Source organism: Haemorhous mexicanus, chromosome Z (assembly GCF_027477595.1).
Source record: "Haemorhous mexicanus isolate bHaeMex1 chromosome Z, bHaeMex1.pri, whole genome shotgun sequence".
In the NCBI taxonomy this organism is placed as follows: domain Eukaryota; kingdom Metazoa; phylum Chordata; class Aves; order Passeriformes; family Fringillidae; genus Haemorhous; species Haemorhous mexicanus.
Window position 1 is genome coordinate 66,686,603 of NC_082381.1, and position 19,351 is coordinate 66,705,953.

Consider the following 19,351-nt stretch of genomic DNA (forward strand, 5'->3'; position numbering starts at 1 on the left):
TAAGGGAGGCCAAAACAACCACCTCCCTTAGCTTAAACAGAGGTAAAAGGGCTGCAGGTCACCTTTTTCATGGCCTTACATTTCCTCAATACTGATCCCATAGTACAAACAAAACTTCAGTTTGGGGGTGGGGGAGAGGAGCTGCAGAGGAACTAGGACTCAGCCTGAAGGAAAAGGCAAATGGAGATGCAGGAAAGGGAGAATTTCCTGTGGCTTCATGAGCTATTCAGCAGCACAGTGCAGGACATCTGTACTAGGTAAGAAAGCACAACTCAAATCCACTTACTTCCTCACCACCACATCAGGAACACCAAAGATAGAAGCTCAGCAAAAGACAGCCCCTTTTCAAGAGCTCATTTCATCTTTTTTTCTTGTATTTGAGTGAGAACACAGCATTTGCTAAGCTTGAATGTTTTCTTCGTCTTTGCATTCTATATACAAATAGCAGCATCTGTCTTGGCTCTGAGGCCTAGAACCAAAAATCAGACAGAAACAGAGCCCTTGTGCCCTCCTGATATCCCCGTGGCCTCTTGGGGTCACCAGCACTCTTTCCCACACCACCAGGGCAGGGGTGAAAAGAAGTGCTCAGCACTCCACCTCTGTTGGTAGAAGTAAGAGACCTCAGTGTGCACGTGCCACAGGTAAAATCTTTTTCAGTGGGTAACATGGGAGTCCCTCTCACACTAAGCACTATTTGTTGGAAGAGACTTCTGCTTGCCAAGATAATCAACAGCCAAACTTGATCACTGAAAGCCTGAAATTTTTGTTTATTTTTCTATTCATTTTAATCTGCTGTGTGTCTGCCAGTTTTCAAGTGTCCACCTTGATAATGCAGGAGATGAGCTGACCTCTGAATCTAACAAAACACTGAAATCTGCATTTTATTTCTTTGAAGTTACTAATGGTCTCCCTCAGGCTTAATAGTAATTTAGCACTTGAACTCAGTTTTCCTTCCCTGGCATATTCCAAGACAGCAGTCCCCTTTGCATGAACTTTCAGCAGCCAAGTGTGCATTAGATATCATGGTGGGATTGGGCCATATAGGTCACAGGAAGCACTATACCGCAGACAGCAAAAGCAGTTCAGACTGTCAGGATTTCCATCAGAAATCCCTCTCCCCTCCCTTTTTATTTCTTCCCACCCCAAGAATTCAGAATTCTGGCATCAGAAAAGAAAAACTCTGAGCTGAATCCAAAGAGGAAATATGCTTTTTGAAAAATGCATGCTCTGCATTTTAGAAAGACAAACAAGAAGCTTCCTTGTCTTCAAGGGCAAAATCACTCTTGCTTTGCTCTCCTACTGCTTGGGCTCCCTGGCTGCTCAACAGCTTCCGCTGCCTGCAGGCAACATCAGCTCACAAGGTGCTTGCTTTCTTCCTTGTTCACCAGTTTGTCTCTTTCTCAGACAAAATAATGCCTTTTACAGCATGATGCCACCTATGAACAAATATCCTAAACTACACCGCAGCTACGTATCCTTTTCTGTTATGGTCTGAATATGAAAGAGCTGAAGAAGCCTTGTGCCCCTTCTACCACAGCTTGTGTCTCCTGCTTTTTCTCTCCATGATGAAAGGTCTGGCTGACCTCCCACTCCCTCCCCAGCTTCCTCCTCTGCAATTCCCACTGGCCTCCTTAACTTCCAGCAGCCAGGAGTCTGCAGCTGCATGGCTGCACACACCATGAGCCCAACCTGTGTGGCTGGATCCCACCTCACCCACCCCCACAATCAGCTCCAGATCCTCATCCCCTTCAGATGGTTCCTATCACATTCTGCTCAGGTCATCTTCCTAATCACCCAGCCTTCCAAAATGAAAATGGTGCCAAGTAAGTATAACAGGCCAAACAATTTCTCAGCTCAAGAGATGTAAAACAAACTCTTTCAGCAGTGAAGACAGACTGTTATACACACAGCTGGTTTGAAACTGAATTTCACCTCTTCATTTTAGAAAGCTGCAGAGAAGTTTCTTTGCATTTGAGGGTAAAATTGTACTCCTGGAACTGAACTATTGCCAAGGTCCTTCAGCAGCTCCTGATGGAGGAACCCTCCAAGATACCAAGAAGGGAAAAGGAGAAGACATGGATAGTGATAGAGAGAAATCATGAAAAGGTCAGAAGAAAGAATGCAAAAGAGCTCTTGAGACACCTAATAAGAGAAAGTACTGTGGAAGAGCTATCATTGCTTGGGACTGAGCAGGGCAACAGTCAGGGGGAAAAACAAACTTCTCAGACCTTGGAAAAGAAGAAACTTTTGGGGTGACAGAGAGAGGACCAGAGCTGCAGCATCTGGGCCCAAACAGACAGACTCAACTAAGCATCCAAGGGAACTTAATGCTCTCTGGCCTGCCTGCAGGAGCCTCTGAAAACACCAACCTCTGCTTTGGCTGACTGGACATCTACCTGTTAAAGATGCCAGTGGCACAGCCAGCTACACCACATGACAGCAAAATGCAGCCATATATTCACCTGAATAACCAGAGACACTCCTTGGTGTGCACCTGGCACACAGCAGGTCTTCTGACAGATGCAACCCAATTTTTACATGTTTCTGTCAAGCCCCATTACAGTTAGGAGACAGTGGACTGTGAACAGAAGAAGAGATGAAAAGGGGGTGACCCATGAGAGGCCTTCCTGACAAAGCCATCAGCATCCTGGAAAGATTTCAGAGAAGAGGAACTATTTTATCTTCTTTTGGTAAACGTTCCTGGCAAGGCAGCCCTGCTCCAGCACAGTAAAACAGAAGTAAAAGAAACTGAACTCCCAAACCCATTAGCCTTCCTGATGTGTCAGCTCCGTTTCCCCACTGCTCTCCCCAAAGCCTTTGCAGGCACATGATGTCAAGCTCCCCACAAAAACCCACAGGGGCTTGCTCAACTTCTGTGGTTGATATAACATTGGTGCAGCTACTTTAGCTTCCTCCCCCTGGTGTGCAGTCAAGGTGCTGCTGGTGCATTGTGGCTCAGCTGCAAGCCAGGCAGACACTGGCTGTGGGGAAGGGGTTGTGTCTGCCCAGCCATGGCAGAGACCAAAAAAGGAAGCCAAGTTGCTGATTATGAACTTCATAAAGGAAACTATCAGAGATGAAAGCCAAACTTAGTTTAAGCTCTGTCCTAAGCTCTCCCCACCCTCCTTTGAGGCTAGGTTATGTTTATATTATATTACTTAGCAACGAAGTGAAGTACACAAGCCCAAATAAGACTTGTAAATACATATGCAATTACACTATAGACATACCAAGATATGTCAGTACCAGATCACCAATTATTCACTTCCTATAGCTACATGATTACTGTGAAAATTTACTTTGAATTGATTCTTGTCAGTTAGCATGTAATAATATCCTTTCTCCTCCAGCCTCTGCATTTCAAGTGATTCACAGACTAAAAGTAGAATACTTTCCCTAAAAAGACATACAAATGAAAGTCTGCCTGGTCTTCTGCTGCTGGATAGTAATTATCTATTCAATTACATGTCTCCATTCTCTGCACTCTCTAATGCAGAGAAAACATGCTTATCCAGATGAAGCAATCTTCAAACATCTCCAAAACCAGGGCTATTGATTACTGTTTCCACTGCTGCAGAATAAAAGGCACTGCAGTCTGAAAGTAAAGGGGTAGAAATTCTTGCTCTTTTACAAAGGAATTACAGGAGTTTAAACAACAGCCATATTTTCTTCCTTATATTTCTCATTTTCTGCCACAAAAATAATAAAAGAATCCCTATGGTCCAGATACTTGTACGGCTTCCTCCTGTTGATCTAAATGACAGTTTGCACATTTGTCCAAGGGCCATAACAGAAGAGATGTTGCTTTCTGTTCTGTAATTTCACCGTAGGCATCATCCACAACTGATCTTGCTAGACTGGAAAGATATATCCGGTGTCTGTTATTGTTTTTTCATGATGAATTCCAGGAATAAATTAGGTTGTTGTATGTTTTTAATTATATTAAATCTCTACTGCAAAGATATAGAGATTTTAAATGAGATTAAGTCTGCAAGATCCTGAGTTCCTGTAGATGACTCTACCATGTATGCATCTCATGTTTAAAAAGGAGATGTTTGACATACTTGCAAATATTGTACTAATATAGACTGACTAACAAAATTATTTTGTGAATTCTACTTGTACACTTACTAAAAACATAATTTTCATACTAGAAAGAACGATGCTATGCTTAAAATTATTAAGGTGGGGTTATAACTAATGCCCTCTGGTCACGGCATTAGTTTATCTATCATAATCCCTGTCTGAATTAGCCATGCTGTCAACTGTCCCTCTTGAGCAACTTGCTTTAAAAAAAAGCATTTTTCAAAACTCAGGAACCGACAAAGTTTAAATTAGCATCCACCATTAGTGAAAAGGAAAATAATTGCAACTAAGTAAGCAGATGCTATAATTCTACTGGAACAAAAGTAGCAGTGGACCCAATAAAATTAATCTTGAGAAAACGAGCTGTGAGCCACAAGATGCGTGGCTGTAAATACTGGCAGCGACATTTCAGTAAGGTGACCTTTCTCTTACCCAGTTTCATGCTGCGTCATTTATCTGAATTGTAAGAAGGAAGTGCTTCTATGCTCAGTACAGCTTGTGAAGAACTGATCTATGCCCTAACACATACAAAATGCTTTGTCAACTGTACTGTTCAATGCTTTAGGCTGCAAATCCCATTATGGGTACAGCTGGTTTGATAATAAAACATAAAACTGTCTTAGCATGCATTTTCTCACAAATGCACGGTCTCCAGAACACTATTCTAAAATATAAGTACCTTCTACCTGCTAATCCTAGGTGACAGACTAGGTATTTTGAGATGGTATCAGAGCTATAAGTAAAGTTATCTTTTCAAAAGACCCAAATCTGACGTGCCATAGACATATTTATGCTGCTAAGCAATCTCTCCTGTAAAAATGCCCCTCCAAAAGAAAACAAGTAATAATTGCATCTCCTGGAAAAACAGTCATGGATTATTTCTGAAGCATAGAGTAGGAAAGCAAGAAACTAACATCTTCCCCTGCTTTAATCTGCACTGCCAAGCTGCTTCCTTGTCACACTGCTTGTGGCAAATTCTGTACACCAAGACTACAGCAAAACCTGTCATATTCATCTAAAGGACCTGATATGCTAATTGTATGCCATCATATGAACAGAAGCATCTTTGGCCAATCTAGGGATATAATTCTGCTCCAGAAGTACAAACCTTACATTGTGGGTGACATGAAACAAGTGTTTTGCTTCTATACTGAAGATGAATGAAGAGGCCAGTGGTGAGAGCCACTGTGGTAGTGCTTCAGGAGGCAGCATCAGCCAGTCCCTGGCATGTAACGCTGGCTTTGGAGGATTGCAGCAGGCAGTAAAGTCAGTCTTCACCTACCTCCCCATGTGTATTTAGAATAAGATTATGTTAGGTCTCAACTAAGCAAATGAAACCATTCAGCTTCAGATAAAAGTCTGAATATCTATCATTACATCTCCTGTTTAGGTATAGCCATCACAGACATGTTTGGCCACCTCAGTGGAGGTGAGAAGGGGGAAAGCTGGATTCACATTTCAAGCAAAACAAGTTAAAAGCTAATTTTTTTGTTGTGATTAAATAATTTTGTGAATTGAAAACATCTGCTAAAGAGCACCACTGAGATAAGAAGAGGAGGGGGCCTTGCTCATTCCCTCCCTCCTCACGGGTCTCTGAGGGCTGCCAGAGGCAGGGCTGAAGACCACTCTCCTCCTCCAGGTGACCACACACACAGAGAGCACAAAATTTGAACACCTGTGTATGAGACAGGTTTTCCCCATGGCTCAGTGGCAACTACAGAAAAATGAATTCTTCTCTAACTAAGGTTCTAACCAGGGTTAGTTTACTAACAGTCCTTTAATCTCTGTAAAATCTATGGGTTTAAGCAGAAACACCAAATCCCTAGAACAAATTCGTCTTTTCAGGCAAAGCACAGCTGATCCTTGAACACTAAAAAGACAAGCTCACTGGGCTGTGTAACTGCAGCTAAACAATAAGCTGGCTAAAGGAAAGGTTTATCTCAAGATATCACTTGTCAAGCTCACAGCTTTGAAGGAGGTTGCTTCACATGAAATGCTGGAGGAACTGGGTGTGCGACTATAACCAGTTCTTAGCCCCAGGGTGGTTTTTACTCTCACCACAGTCATGAAGCCTTTGAGACACTAAGGAAACTGCCTTCCGTCCATGGAAAAATTACTAAAGTAGCAAGAGGGAGATAGACTCCCTTAATATGAGTATTAACTTTGTTCTCTGCTGGTAGAAAAGGACAGAAGTTTTTGTAACTGAAAGAAACTCAAACAGAGAAAAAAAACCAAACAGCAAACAAAAGCAATACTGGTCAGTTCATTCTGGCACACATTCGGCTGCAATTCTGCTGCCAATGTCAATGTATTACATGCTGTGTGGCTATAAATTTCAGTTATGGTTGAACAAACACCAGCATATAGAATCACTCTGAGTCTGCCTAATGCAGTCTGTCTGCAGGCAGGCCAGAACTGCTATGCTTCTTCATCTGAATCACCCCAAAATTAAAAGTTTAGTTGCTCTCAAAGTGCACGTACCTGCAATCCCTTGTAGCAGCCCACACACATTAAAAATGCTTTTCTTCATAATGCTCTGCACGCACATAGTAAAGACAGACACAAATGCCACAGTGCAGAGAATCATGATTCCCATGGCTAGGAAAATAGCGGTTGCCTGCCAGAACCCACTGGCAATCTCACTGAAGTTTTCAGCGTAAGGACCACAAAGCGTGTCTCGTCTGGAGAACTGCATGTGGGAGATCCTGGTGCAGCGCCCGTAGATGCCCAGCGTTGGACGGTAGGGCTCCTGCTGTCCCCCCGTTCTGTTGTCCACCTCCTCGGAGCTTGAGGGCTTTGCTTTGCCAATCAGCCAGTCCGCACTCATGAAGGCAATGAGCTCTGCAAAAGCCACCACGATACTCAGGAGAGTCCATAGCATCGACCGACACGTTACAATGACATGACACATATTGATGTCCAGTGCTTGTGATCAGTGCAGCACACTTAAAATCCAGACACAAGGGACAAAAAATTAAATTAAAAAAGGAAAAGGACTCTAAGAAAATCACTGCGGCTTCTCTGACTACTTTCTCAACTCTCTCACAAAGGCCAAGATGAAGCTTCTCAGGAGAAGTGAACAGCCTCAAGTCTTGCAAGCAGTGCAATCATTTGCTCTCTCTGTTTAGTTCCTCCTTTTTTCTTTCTGGGATGCTGAGCTCTGAAGTATGTGTTTCTTTCTTAACATTCATACTGGCACATGACACTGCAGGCTGGTGGGGGAGGCTACAAGGACTGCCCACTGTTTGACATCATACACCTACAAGAAAAAAGAAAACACATCAGCAGTGAGAAATAAGTCATTTCCACCCCCACAACAAACTAAGATCTGGCACGGATTCACATCCATACAAAGCTCTAACAAGGGCTGGTCAAACAGAGCCTGCTGGAAACCTCTCTGATTTGTTGCAGGGGAGTAATTAATCTCCCTCCCACTGCTGCCACTACTTACAATATCTGCTGTGCCCTATCCCATGGTGGGTGTTTGTCAAACACTTTGCAAGCAAAGGTCTCAGTAACACACAGTGGTCCCACCCACTCCTACCACCACACCCCCATCATCTTCTTCTGGTCCAAATTACTAAAGGTGCTGGCAGTCACCCAGCAAAATGTTTGGACACGTTTAAGCAGTTTCACAGATGTGCAGCTCCTGCCTTCACTTTGGGGAGGCAGCACAGCCTGACTTCAGGACAGAGGCTGAGCACAGCTCCACATGCCATGGGCACCTAGGTGCAAGGGGCAATGAAGAAACGCTGTTCCAGCCTTCTGGGTTTCTGCTGACTGCAGCTGAGCCAGCCCCGCCTCAAGAAGAGGAGAGCAAGATTACAGTTGCAGACAGCTCACCCTGTGATGTGGTGACCCCTTTGAAGCCTGGATTTTGCAAGGAGTGGTGCCTCCCTGGGTCTGGGATCAAGGTTTGAACCAGCATTTCAGGAAAACACTGCCTGCAGGTATGTCACACACCTCATCTTGAACTGCTGCCAGCACTGGCAGCCTCTGGCGACTTATGCCGCTGTTAACAGGAATCTATGGAGAAGCACCCCCGTCACTGCCAAGGGGCCCAAAGCCCCAGTCAGAGGGTCTGCCAGTCAACCTTGAGCTTCCCAACTCCCCTCAATTCCCCTCCTCCGGAGCCCTGTGTATGCTGCGACTGCAGCAAAATGTTCCCCAGGGCTTTCCCCAAGCCTTTATACTGCCTTTCAACAGCGGCTGATGACATTCCCAGAGTTACACTTATCTTAGTACAAGAGGCAGAGATCACTATACTTCCAACTCCTACCCAAATATCGGCCTCAAAATAACAAACAGGTCATCCCACACGCCTCTGCTCTTGAACTGAAACAGTGTTGCCTGAAAGCAAGGGTGGGAGCAGGAAATGCCCTCATGTTACCCCCTCCACCATGAGAACGGAGCACTTTGAAGTTTTCTTCGCCAAACCCCAAATACTGACATTGAACTGGAGGCAAGAGTAAAGAACCAGATCGGACCTTACTGCTGCGCTGCTTCAGTCACCAGATGCCAGGAAAACACGCATCCCCAATATTTTTTTTAGGTTTGTCATGGGGCTGGTATTTAATTTCTTAGGAATTCTGAGTCAGGTGGTTGAATATTAGTCCCACGGAATGCAAAATGAAACAAACACATGCGGCTTCACACATTCAGAATTTCATCTAGAAATTTCTACTGTCTCCTATATTAGACATAGTGAATAATCTGTAAGATTCAATCCAGAAATTTCTACTCCCCCCCTACTAGTTGTAGTGAATTGTCTAGATCTGCAGATTCCTTTGGTAAAAAGGCTTAAAGCTGATGTGCCAACAACAGAATTTGCCTCCTGTAGTTCAGTGTTATGGCTCTGCCTTAAAAAAGAGCCTTTAGACATAGTGAGCAGTTCTGCTAATTTTCCATTTTGGGGGGGAGAGCATTAAGTTTTCAAGCAACCCAACATTCGAATACACCCTTTGTAATAACAGAGAGCTGAAGTGTCAGCCAGCCAAAGGAAGTTAATTTGCTCAGTATTTCCACTTAAAAAAATGACTGAAATGTAGAAAATGTCCACTACAACCCAATATTCTTCCGATGCCATCTGCATGATTAAAGAGAATTTAATTGAAAATGCCTTTATTTTTTTAAAATATGCTCCAGGAACTTCTAAAATCTGTATTTCTCTGCAAGAACTGCACCCATATGAACTCTTCATCTTTGTAATTCCAGGATTTTCAGTGAGGTGGAAGGGACGTCAGAGCTGAACACCCATAATGGCTGTTACTGTTGACTCTGTTCCGCTGGATATAAAACACCATTTATTGAACACAGATGAAAACAAAGGTCATATTTACTTAGGTAGGTGGATATTCCAGAAGAACACTTGCAGCCATAAAAATATATCACTGATAACAAACATGGGGTGCTATACTAGAAGAAAAGACCGAATCATGGGGTTCTTTCCCAACTGAAATATAAGCGCAATAAATCGCAGCAAAATTTTATGACAGTATCTCCGGAAAAGTCACTGCATGAACAAAACTGCCTGTCTAAAGCCGTCATGGAAGTCACGTCAAATCTCAGAAGTTCACTTCGCTGTTGTGCAACTAAAGGAAATTTTACAGCATCTAAAAGTGAGGTAGTAGATGTCATTGAGAACTACAATTCAATTGAAAATACTTTGGTTTGGCTTTTCCTAGGCAATGAGTACTTTATTCTAGTGCGAAACACCAAGAGTCAATGCACGTACCAATGTATCCTCATCCCTGGGAGAACTTTTGCATAAGCTTTTCCATGCACTAGTGACGTGCTCAAAGAAGAGTACCACTCACCTGCAAGGCCTTTTTTGTCAGACAGACAAAAACATTTAAAGTAGGATGGCGAGCTCAGAGGAGGGCAGAGGCATTTTTTTCTGAGACTTAGTAAGGAAAGATTGCAGATGAAGTACTGAAGAACTGAAGACAAGTTCCAGCTCAGTCACATTTAGGTAGTTAACCTTTTCCTCAAAAACAACCTCCTCCCCCCTATGGCTTTCCCAATGAACCTAACCATCTCTCATGTGGCTCCAACAATATGTTTGTGCTATACATGGAAGCCTTTCCAGCTACAGGCTGTGCTAAATAACTGTGCTTCATAAAGCTTCACTCTGCTCACCTCCTGATTTTTTTTTCCCTCCATTTTCACTCAGCAGAAACTCAAACCAGCCCCTGGCAAGGCTAAAAACTAGCTGTTTATTCTTCCTCTCAGTTTCCCATCCCTCAACAAGTTTTTTCCATGACAGAGCCGTATGTTCTTCACAGCACGCCACTCAGCATCCACTTCTGACCGACTGTCAAAATATTTGCTTTGACAACCCAAATTCAAAATACACAATGGTTCTTTAACCCTTTTGGTATTAACTCATTCAAAGTAATTCCTGCTGAAGAAGCAGATTACAAGAAGTAGCCTCACCTCATAGTCATTTGGGACTCTCCCTATTTTTACTACTGCATTCAGTCACACTGGTGTGGAAGGAGGCCATTCATGCTGGGAAACAGCCCTGCAGAGCAAGTGCCCACATGAGCCACACACTACAGCAGCACGAGGGTCTTGGCAGTGCCATTCTGGCCTACCACTTAACCCACATTCCTTGTCTGGACAGCACAGCTCTTGGATGGCTCAAACTAAATCTTCAGCCTCATTTACCTTGGCTACCAGAACCATGCTCATAGTCACGCTCTGCACTACGTGAAGTCTAACACAGTGAAAGATGTCAACGAGAACATCAGATCCTCAAAGCATTCAAAGAGAATAAGAGTTCTCAAATGCAAAATTCTTTTGGTTATTTTAATCTAACAAATCAAGCCAACTTAAAACATTGCTAAAACTTCCTTTCTCTTCAGATTCTATTTTGACCACCAGATACACTGCCTCCAGTCGTACTTTCACATCTCTAGCTAGGACTATTCAACTGTTGCCTTATACTATACAATATGTCAATGTTCAAAGTATATAAACAACATATATTTTTTCTGAATGAGATAAAGAAACAAAATTGCCTCCATTTTACTTACACGGCCAAAACCAGAAAGTGAGAAGCTTATCCAAATGATAATATTTGAATTAAAGTTTTGATTTTGAAGATGTTGAGCTGCAGGGTTTTGCTTTGACATACCATGCAGACAGAAAGGAACAGCTGCAAAATACAAATCTGAGGCTGTTTATTTTAAAAAGGTGTAGTGTACAAGAGAACCACAAGTACCTTGCAGAACAATGTTGTGGCCAGTTCTTCATGCTCCCCTCATGATTTAGCTGAAGTCCAAGGCTTGGACTACAATTCAGCTTTTGCCCTTTCCAGTCTGGTTCTGTCAGCTCAAGAGTGAGAATAAATAATTTTTAGTTAAGTAGCTTTTGGCTTGGCTGAAGCAAACAGCTGAATGGAAGGCCACACAGACTGCTGAAGCCATCCCAGTTTATAAAATAAATCCAAGCACAGTTAGACATTTTCTCCTAAAGTCTGTTGGGGTCCAAAGAACAACCACATAGAGGAATGTTTGAATCTTGTTTACCATACACAAGCTAGAGCATCTCATAATGAAAAATGAGCAAATCTTGGAAGCCTGGGTCCTGCTTTCTCTGAAAAGTTTTTCATTAGCAGCAATAAACTCTCTGAATATGCTTTGAACTATGAGAGTGGAAGTGGCTCCTATTTGTGTTGATGTTTACTATTTAAAACAAACAGAGAGAGGCTCACACCCTAAGACTAATTACCTCAAGCTGACCCCCACCCAGGTTGACATGAGCTCCCACTTGAAAAAGCTTCTATCCCTAGGTATTATTGGACAAGCAAAGTGTTCAATTGTGAGCTCACCCTACCCAGTGTAGCGAGGCAGCCATCAAACCACCGAGGTAAGAGGGACTGCACTTCAGACAATGTGATATGAGCACTAGAGATTGTTCTTTTTCTGGATAAGTGATAAATGTTGGTAAATAAACTTCTACTCCCACTTAGTCCTCCTCAGCATTCTTACAAAAACTGCTGTTCAGAAGGAGATGGCAGGCTTCTGCCAACTTCCCAGAAGTCTTCAAAGCAGCAGAGCAGACAACAAGCAGCATTTGTGAGGAGACAGAAAGGTGCACCTCTGCATTTCTACCCCACACTCTTAGAGGTGACTTGCAAATGTGAAAAGAAGTACATTAATCACACTCCCCTGTCAAAAGAGAACAGTGACAAGGATTAGTACTTCAGGAAAGACCAGTTGTCCCAAATGGTTTGGTGTAGGCTCTCTTTGCAGACCACAAGGAGCTCTGGTGGCACTGGTTTCTGATAAGCACTGCATACTCACCACAGGAAGCACCTGGACCAAGAAAAGGGAAGGACACTTCATTGTGCCTTTGTTTCATTTTCTAAATGCAACACATTTCAAAGTGATCAAAAAGATTCAGTGTCAGATAACAAAATGGAGAAGGTGCTTTAGAGCTGAAGTGGCTGCACAGCTTCAGACGAACAGCTGAGAACAAACAAAGGATCCTCCATACACCTACGAATTTTCATCAAATTATTGCCAACCTAAACAACATTCCAGAACAGAGCTTTTTACTTGAAGAACAAAGAGCAAAGTTTTGATTGCTCTTCATTTGTGAATTAAAGAGAGTGAATATTTGCATATCTAACGAATATTGAACCATTATAAACCTGCACAGGCATATTAATGAGTGCATTATTGTGACAGGTGGTTGAAAACACATCAGACTAAACAGATGAATTTTATTGGTAATGGAAAGAATGTAGACTTATGATGCATCACGTCTTATTCCTGCTGGCACAATGTGAGATATGAAATGGAAATGAAAAGATTTTTCAAAATAGTCAAAACTCACTGAAGTATCCTAATCAAAACACTATTTCCTTGTTTTTCCTTTAAATTATCCTGTTTACTTCAGCCTCTCCCTACCAAAGGAATGTAGATGTAAAATTTTCATTAAACAATCCCTTATGTGCCCAAATACTGTGTACACCAAGGGAAAAATAAATGTATAAAACAAAAGAACATAATTTTGCCAGTGACTGTTGGTCTCCTGAACCTGGACATGATATTTATTCCATTTCATCTTGCAAATGCTATGGAATATGACGTCTAATTACAGGTGGATTTGTTTCTAGAATACAACACTGTAAAAGAAACAAATACAAAACTTCTTTCCAACTTAAAAAAAAAAAAAAAAAGCAGTTGAAATGTACTATTCTTTTTCTGACCCCATTAAAAATCATGGCAAAACTCCCACTGACTTTAATGGGGCCAATACATCACTGAAAAATCACTACAAAAATGAAAGTTTCCAAATCTTCAGACCAACTACAGGGGTGGTTTAAACACAGAATTCATTTCCCTCTTCCCTCATCCAGACAAAACTTTGCTTATTGCCCCCCCACTAAGAGGATATCAAGCTAACTCAGATTTCCAGCATTGCCTCTGAAGCGCAAATTCTCAAGCTGGAGATTTGTTCCATTGCTCTGTATTTATTGACTTACAAAATTCCTTAAATCTGCAGCCATTACGTCGTGTTTTGAAAATTTACTTGGAATCTTTTGTAATTCCAAAATTTATTAAAGCCTACAACGTTAAGAAAAGCTAATGTGTGGTATTTCTGTTGTTGCTTCTCAGGAGAAAATTACACATCACATCAAAAATCATCACTAAGGGAGCAATCTTGGCTACAATTAGTGATAGTCTAACTGCTCAGGAATTTACCAGCTGGGAGCAGAATCATTACTTTTCTGTCCTAGTTTGATTCCTCGGTAGCTCACTGAAGTCTCAGTCTTCAGAAATCTCATCTGAAGCCCCTTTTCTTGGTTACCTACATATATGCAAGCAGACTCAAATATTCATTGTGTTGTGATTACTTCATAAAACTCCTAACTTGAGCTCCTAAAGGAGTCTGATCAGAAAAAAAGGGAGGTTAGGAGAAAAATGGGAAGTCAGAAGGAAGTAACTACTAATATTTACAATATTTATACTAATATATATAAGAAATACTTGCTATTTTCATGCTAAGGATTTTCACTTTATAGGAACCCAGACTATGGCTATTTAAATAGTTAACGATGTGTGCATAAGCTAGAGCATCAGACCAAAACCACACGTAATCTGTACTTATTGTAAAAAACAGTTCACCTCCATGAGTTCATTGTGACAGATTTGGAACTAGTCTTAATAATTTATTAATATTGTACTAAGATATTTATTATACTAATACATTGGTTATTGTTTAATATGAGACTAGTGAGAAAAACAGGCAGGAAAGGAAAGAATGACTCAGTTGTGACACTTCTCAGCAAACTCTAGGGAATTGCTCACTAAAAAGACAAAACCAGCTCAGGAAAAGCCTCACAAACACAACAGATCAAAGACCTGAGAATTGTTTAGGAAGGAACAGTCTTTCAAACTGGAGGGAAGAGAAGCTGTGTTAGACAAACAAGCTTAAGAGAAAGGCACCTATGGGATGTGCCTATTGAAGTGAGGCCAACATGGAATACCATATTGCGCTCCTCATTTGCCCTTAGACAAAGTGGACAGCCCTGCAAACAGCCTTGGTTCCTTGAAAGAGGGAAACACCACTTCAGTTAATTCCCGAAAGGAAACCACTGCAGTATGTCCTTTTGCATTTGTGGCTCTGTTAGCAGAGCAATCACAAAGGTTATGGCTCTCCAGCCTGTCTGAACATCCAGGGGTGGGTCATTCTTCTGCTGAGACGAGACCTAAGGCTGTAGACCCAAGAACTAATCTTTCCGAGCAGGAAGGACCCAGAGCTGTTTGCACTGTTACTCACTGCAAACAATCTTCTACATCAGTCCTTCCAGACTGCCGCCAGCTAGAAAGACACCTGACAGGTATCGACTGCTCCCCAGGTTCATGACGTGTAACACTCCCTCAGTAAGGAAAGGACACACTTTTGGCACAACAGGATCTTTGCACTTTGGATCCAAGATACACAGCTCAAGTAAACTACAGCAGTGACTGATGAGATGGAGAACCTATCTTGTCACAAAATATATTGTAATCATTCCTGTTCCTCTTAATTTAAACTGAAAGTGAAATGTCGCTCAAAAACAATCAATACAGACAAGCCCCCCGGCACAGTAATGCATAAAATGTTTGTACATTACAGGAACACCTTGACTGTGACTTTTCATTGTACTTGAGCCGAGGAGAACCAGCAGTGTCTCAGGTGAGTGAAAAGGGCTGTGATGGATCAGAGCTGCCAGAGCTACTGCTCAGAGCTGCTGCTTCTATACTGGCAAGGATGTCTGAAGTATCTGGGCACCACATATAATAGTAAACTTGAAAAGAATGCAAGAAAAACCTTTTATCCAGGAAAAGGCAAAGTACTCAGACACTCGCATATCTCTGTGCACATCAGCTAAATGTGAGCTATAGTTATTATTAATGGTTAACCTCTTGACTGTGGCCAAAAAGAAGAACTGAAATTATATCTTTTCAATATTGCATATTTCATTCATCAATAATTACAGAAATGCAGTGTTTAGTTGGGATCTCTAAAATGGAAGCTCACTGCAAAGAGCCTGGAAAAACCTAGACTAATAGCTGAAATTCTGGAAATCCCACTTTAGAGCAACAAGCAAAAATAAACAGATTATTTATTTTAGCAACTGGATTTAATTTTAAAGCCAAGACTAAAGATAATTCTACAGTTGAGCCATGTGCAAAATTCTGGCTTGTTTTAATGCAGCTTGACTTGCTAGACTAGATAATGCTAACAGTCCTTTTCTGTCCTTAAAATGTACACAACCACAAAAATTAATAACTAAGGAATGTTTGTAGAAACTGAAAAGGGCTAGAGGGGGAAAAACCCCACATCTTTCTCTGCTTCACTTTCTCCTAAAATGCTGTCATGCCTCTGTCTCTGACATCATGTGGCTTGTGTCACAGAAACACTTAATGTGCAAACTAAAACGAGACCTGTGTGGGGATATGTGTATAGATCAGGTAATGGTTCACCTTACTGCCATATAAATACATGGGCAAAAAAAAGCAATAACCATAAACCATCCCAGTCCTCCAGAGGAGATTTTCCCTCATTCATGTAATGAAATCTGTAGCAATACTGTGGACTGAACCTCAATGCTGCCACTAGAAACCCGAAAACTCTGGAGATTTAATATACCCTGCAGTGTCTTGCACTGTGCCAAACACTCTTCTTGTTATTAACACAGACCTCAGCTGTGTCACTTTGAATCTATCCCTGACACACCACATGCAGACGTACCTTTCCTTCTCCACAAAGGAGGACTGTGGACATGGTCACATCCCCAATAGTGACTTTGATTTTCTGCTCACTGAGAAATGGTTTAGGTAGTAAACTGCAGGGTTTTTTTTCCAACAGTAACCACTGATGAATTTGGCAATTATCACAGCAACATGTCAAAACAGCTTCAAAGAAATTCACCTGTAAAGAAGCAAACTTAGCTCTATGACTAGCTTTCTCCACTTGTGCTTCAGAGAGGAACATAAACTTACTCCTAGTATCTGTAGCAGATGATTTCCCAAACATGTACCTCATTGAAGAGGATGAAGCTACAGGTACTCATGGGTCCCACTAGATTGTAGGGCGTGGACTTAATTCATGACAGGTCACCTTTTTACGGATTGATTGGATTGGTTAGTTTCTTTCAGTTCTCAGTGAACTTTTGAAAGGAAATGCAGCCTACAGACTGGTGGGAGGGTAACATCTGATTGTACTGTTGCCAGAAGGTAGAAAGTCCTTGATTATGTCTTTCCCATTGGAAATGCAAATGAATCAAAACGCATATCTGAAGTTCTCCCAAGGAACAAACAGATAATTATTACAAAGAAAAAAGTCCCTGCTTACACTTTTTAAAGCTTCCATAAGCTTTATGAAAATCTGTCTGCTCTGTGAGTTTCAAACACTTAACTGAATTCTGAAAATTATCTTTAAATGTAAGATTATCCATTAGATCTCCTCACTGCATTTCAAGTTTTATGCAAGCACAGAATTTCATGGCAAAATTAGAAGCACAGTACAAGAAACAGTTTTTTTAACTGTCCATCATGGAAGTTGCTGTTTAAAACCAATTCTAAACAGGGCACACATTGCATTCTGTAGGTGATACTGATTATTACTAGCATTAATTGGTTCTTTAAAATACATGGTTGCAAATTAAAAATTTTATCTTTTGTTTCCTAATAAATGCTCTCCTAAAAAACAACTAGATATTATTAAATCTTTAATATCATGTATAAAGCTGAAAAAATATGGCCATTCAGACTATACATGTACTTAAACTGATCAGAATTTTACTGAGAATTTTTTACCATGACTCCCCAATCTAGGACAAATGTCCCAGTTTATGTTGAATATTTGCCTTTATCTCAGGCAAATTAGACATGCTCTTTCGCCAGTCTTTTTCTCTTTGGTTATGTTAAGATTGCAGAAATAAAAGTTCAGATGATGCAATCAAATAAGCAAAACCATTTCAGCCTAAAACAGAATATACTGAAAAAACACATATTTTCTATAGGTTTTGGTTTGTTTGTTTTTTTTAAAGATGCTTAGTCCAACGATCTCTCACTTTTGAGCAACAGAGATGCCCAAAGCATCAAGGGAAAGAAAATAAAGAAAATAAATCAAAATGGACTACTTAAATATAGAGAGGACAAAAACATGCAGGAAGAAAGACTAACATTTTAATCAATAAAACAGGCTTGGGGACAGGGGGATTGAGTTTTTTTCCTAGTGAAGCACTGCCTAATGTACTGAAATGTTTTCCAATGACTGCTACTTATTACTAAGCTCCAGATCTCTAACAATGTGTAAAATCTTGCTATCTGACAGAGCTGAAATTTTGTCTTGTGTATATGTGTGTGTATATATATATATATATATATATATATATATATATATATATATACACACACACACATTACAAAAAGCTTGGAAACATTCTACCCTTAAAAAATAATTTTACATTCTTCCTGAATAAAAGTTGAATCAGGAGATTTATCTATTTTGACAGATATAATATCAAGGACACCAAAATTCTTACTTTATTAAACCAGAATATATATTTCTAGAAAAGTTAATTTTCAAAAATTATTATCTCAAGGCTTTAAGAAAAAGCATAAACTGTAACAAATTCCACAATACACTGAATAAATAAAACAGGAAGCAAAACAGCTTCAATGCACACCCAGTACCCTAACAGTCTCCCAACAATGTTGGATGAATGGTGTCTACAACACTTGCAGGTCATCAGTTTGGCATCTCTTGTGCCAAAATGGCATAAAGGGCTCCCCTTTTTATCTTTATGTCAGAGAATACAATTCTACAGGAAACTGGAAATAAAACTCAGTCTCTGTTCAGTGAATGCCACTTTTAGAAAAAATAAGGGATTGTTTCTTTTGGAATATTGCTTATCTTTTACAATTTAATTCATTATGTAGAGTAAGAGCTGACAGATCCATCTGGTGTTCTGCATAGGATAAATTCCAAGAATACACTGGTTGGTACACGGCATTTACTTCAGGGTAAACTAGAACTTACCAAGGTAAAAACCAAAACCCAAATGGAGCATTTGAGTCCTTGCTTCTGTAATCACTTTTCCCCTGACCTTTCATGATGGCAGAAGTAACAGAGAAGAAGCTCTCAAAGATTTTTGGGGCAGCCTGGTCTATTTGCAGTACAGACAGAACAAAAGATTTCACTGGACTGACTCACTGTTTGGATAATGATCTCATCTGAATTGAGCTGTGAAAAGACCAAGCTGCTTGAGATGACATAACTGCTGTTGCAAAATCTAGATTCCTCTAGTAGTAGCTCTCCTAGAAAGAAGGCTTTGTTGTAAGACAGAAGCGAGAGGCTCTTCAAGCAGATGGTCCAGTTGGTACATGCGCACAGTGAGGTCAGAGCTGCCAGAAGTGCTGCAGCAGCCTCCTTGCAGCAGGCTGTGTTCTCACAGCTGCAATTTGTGATCTGTGCCCTAGAAGGTTCTGCCCTTGTAGGGTTGAGCTCCACATCAAATGCTCGCTTTAGTGTTTGGAAAAACTCAGCATGCACCAGGCTTTGACGGTGAAGCCGTCACCACTGGCTTCATTCCTGGAGTCATCTACACTGAAGGTGATCCCTGTTTTGCTGCCTGAGTACTTCTGGATTCATCACAAGAAAAATTGCTTATCTTTCACAAAAATTCACCGAAAATTCCATTTCCTATGGATTGGAAGAGGCATACAGAGATTGGTGCAGGAGATGCCAGTGTTCTTCT

General features: G+C 41.1%; 1 protein-coding gene across 4 annotated transcripts in view; it reads right to left on the reverse strand.

Moving 5' to 3' along the window:
* Window positions 1–19,351, reverse strand: part of LHFPL2 (LHFPL tetraspan subfamily member 2) — a 120,116-nt gene that overhangs the window by 10,685 nt on the left and 90,080 nt on the right. For all 4 annotated transcript variants that reach the window (XM_059836570.1, XM_059836569.1, XM_059836566.1 and 1 more), the window contains one exon: window positions 6,568–7,345. In XM_059836570.1, coding sequence (XP_059692553.1) covers window positions 6,568–6,997 — 430 coding nt within the window. In that variant the 5' untranslated portion in view covers window positions 6,998–7,345. The remainder of the gene's footprint in view (window positions 1–6,567; window positions 7,346–19,351) is intronic.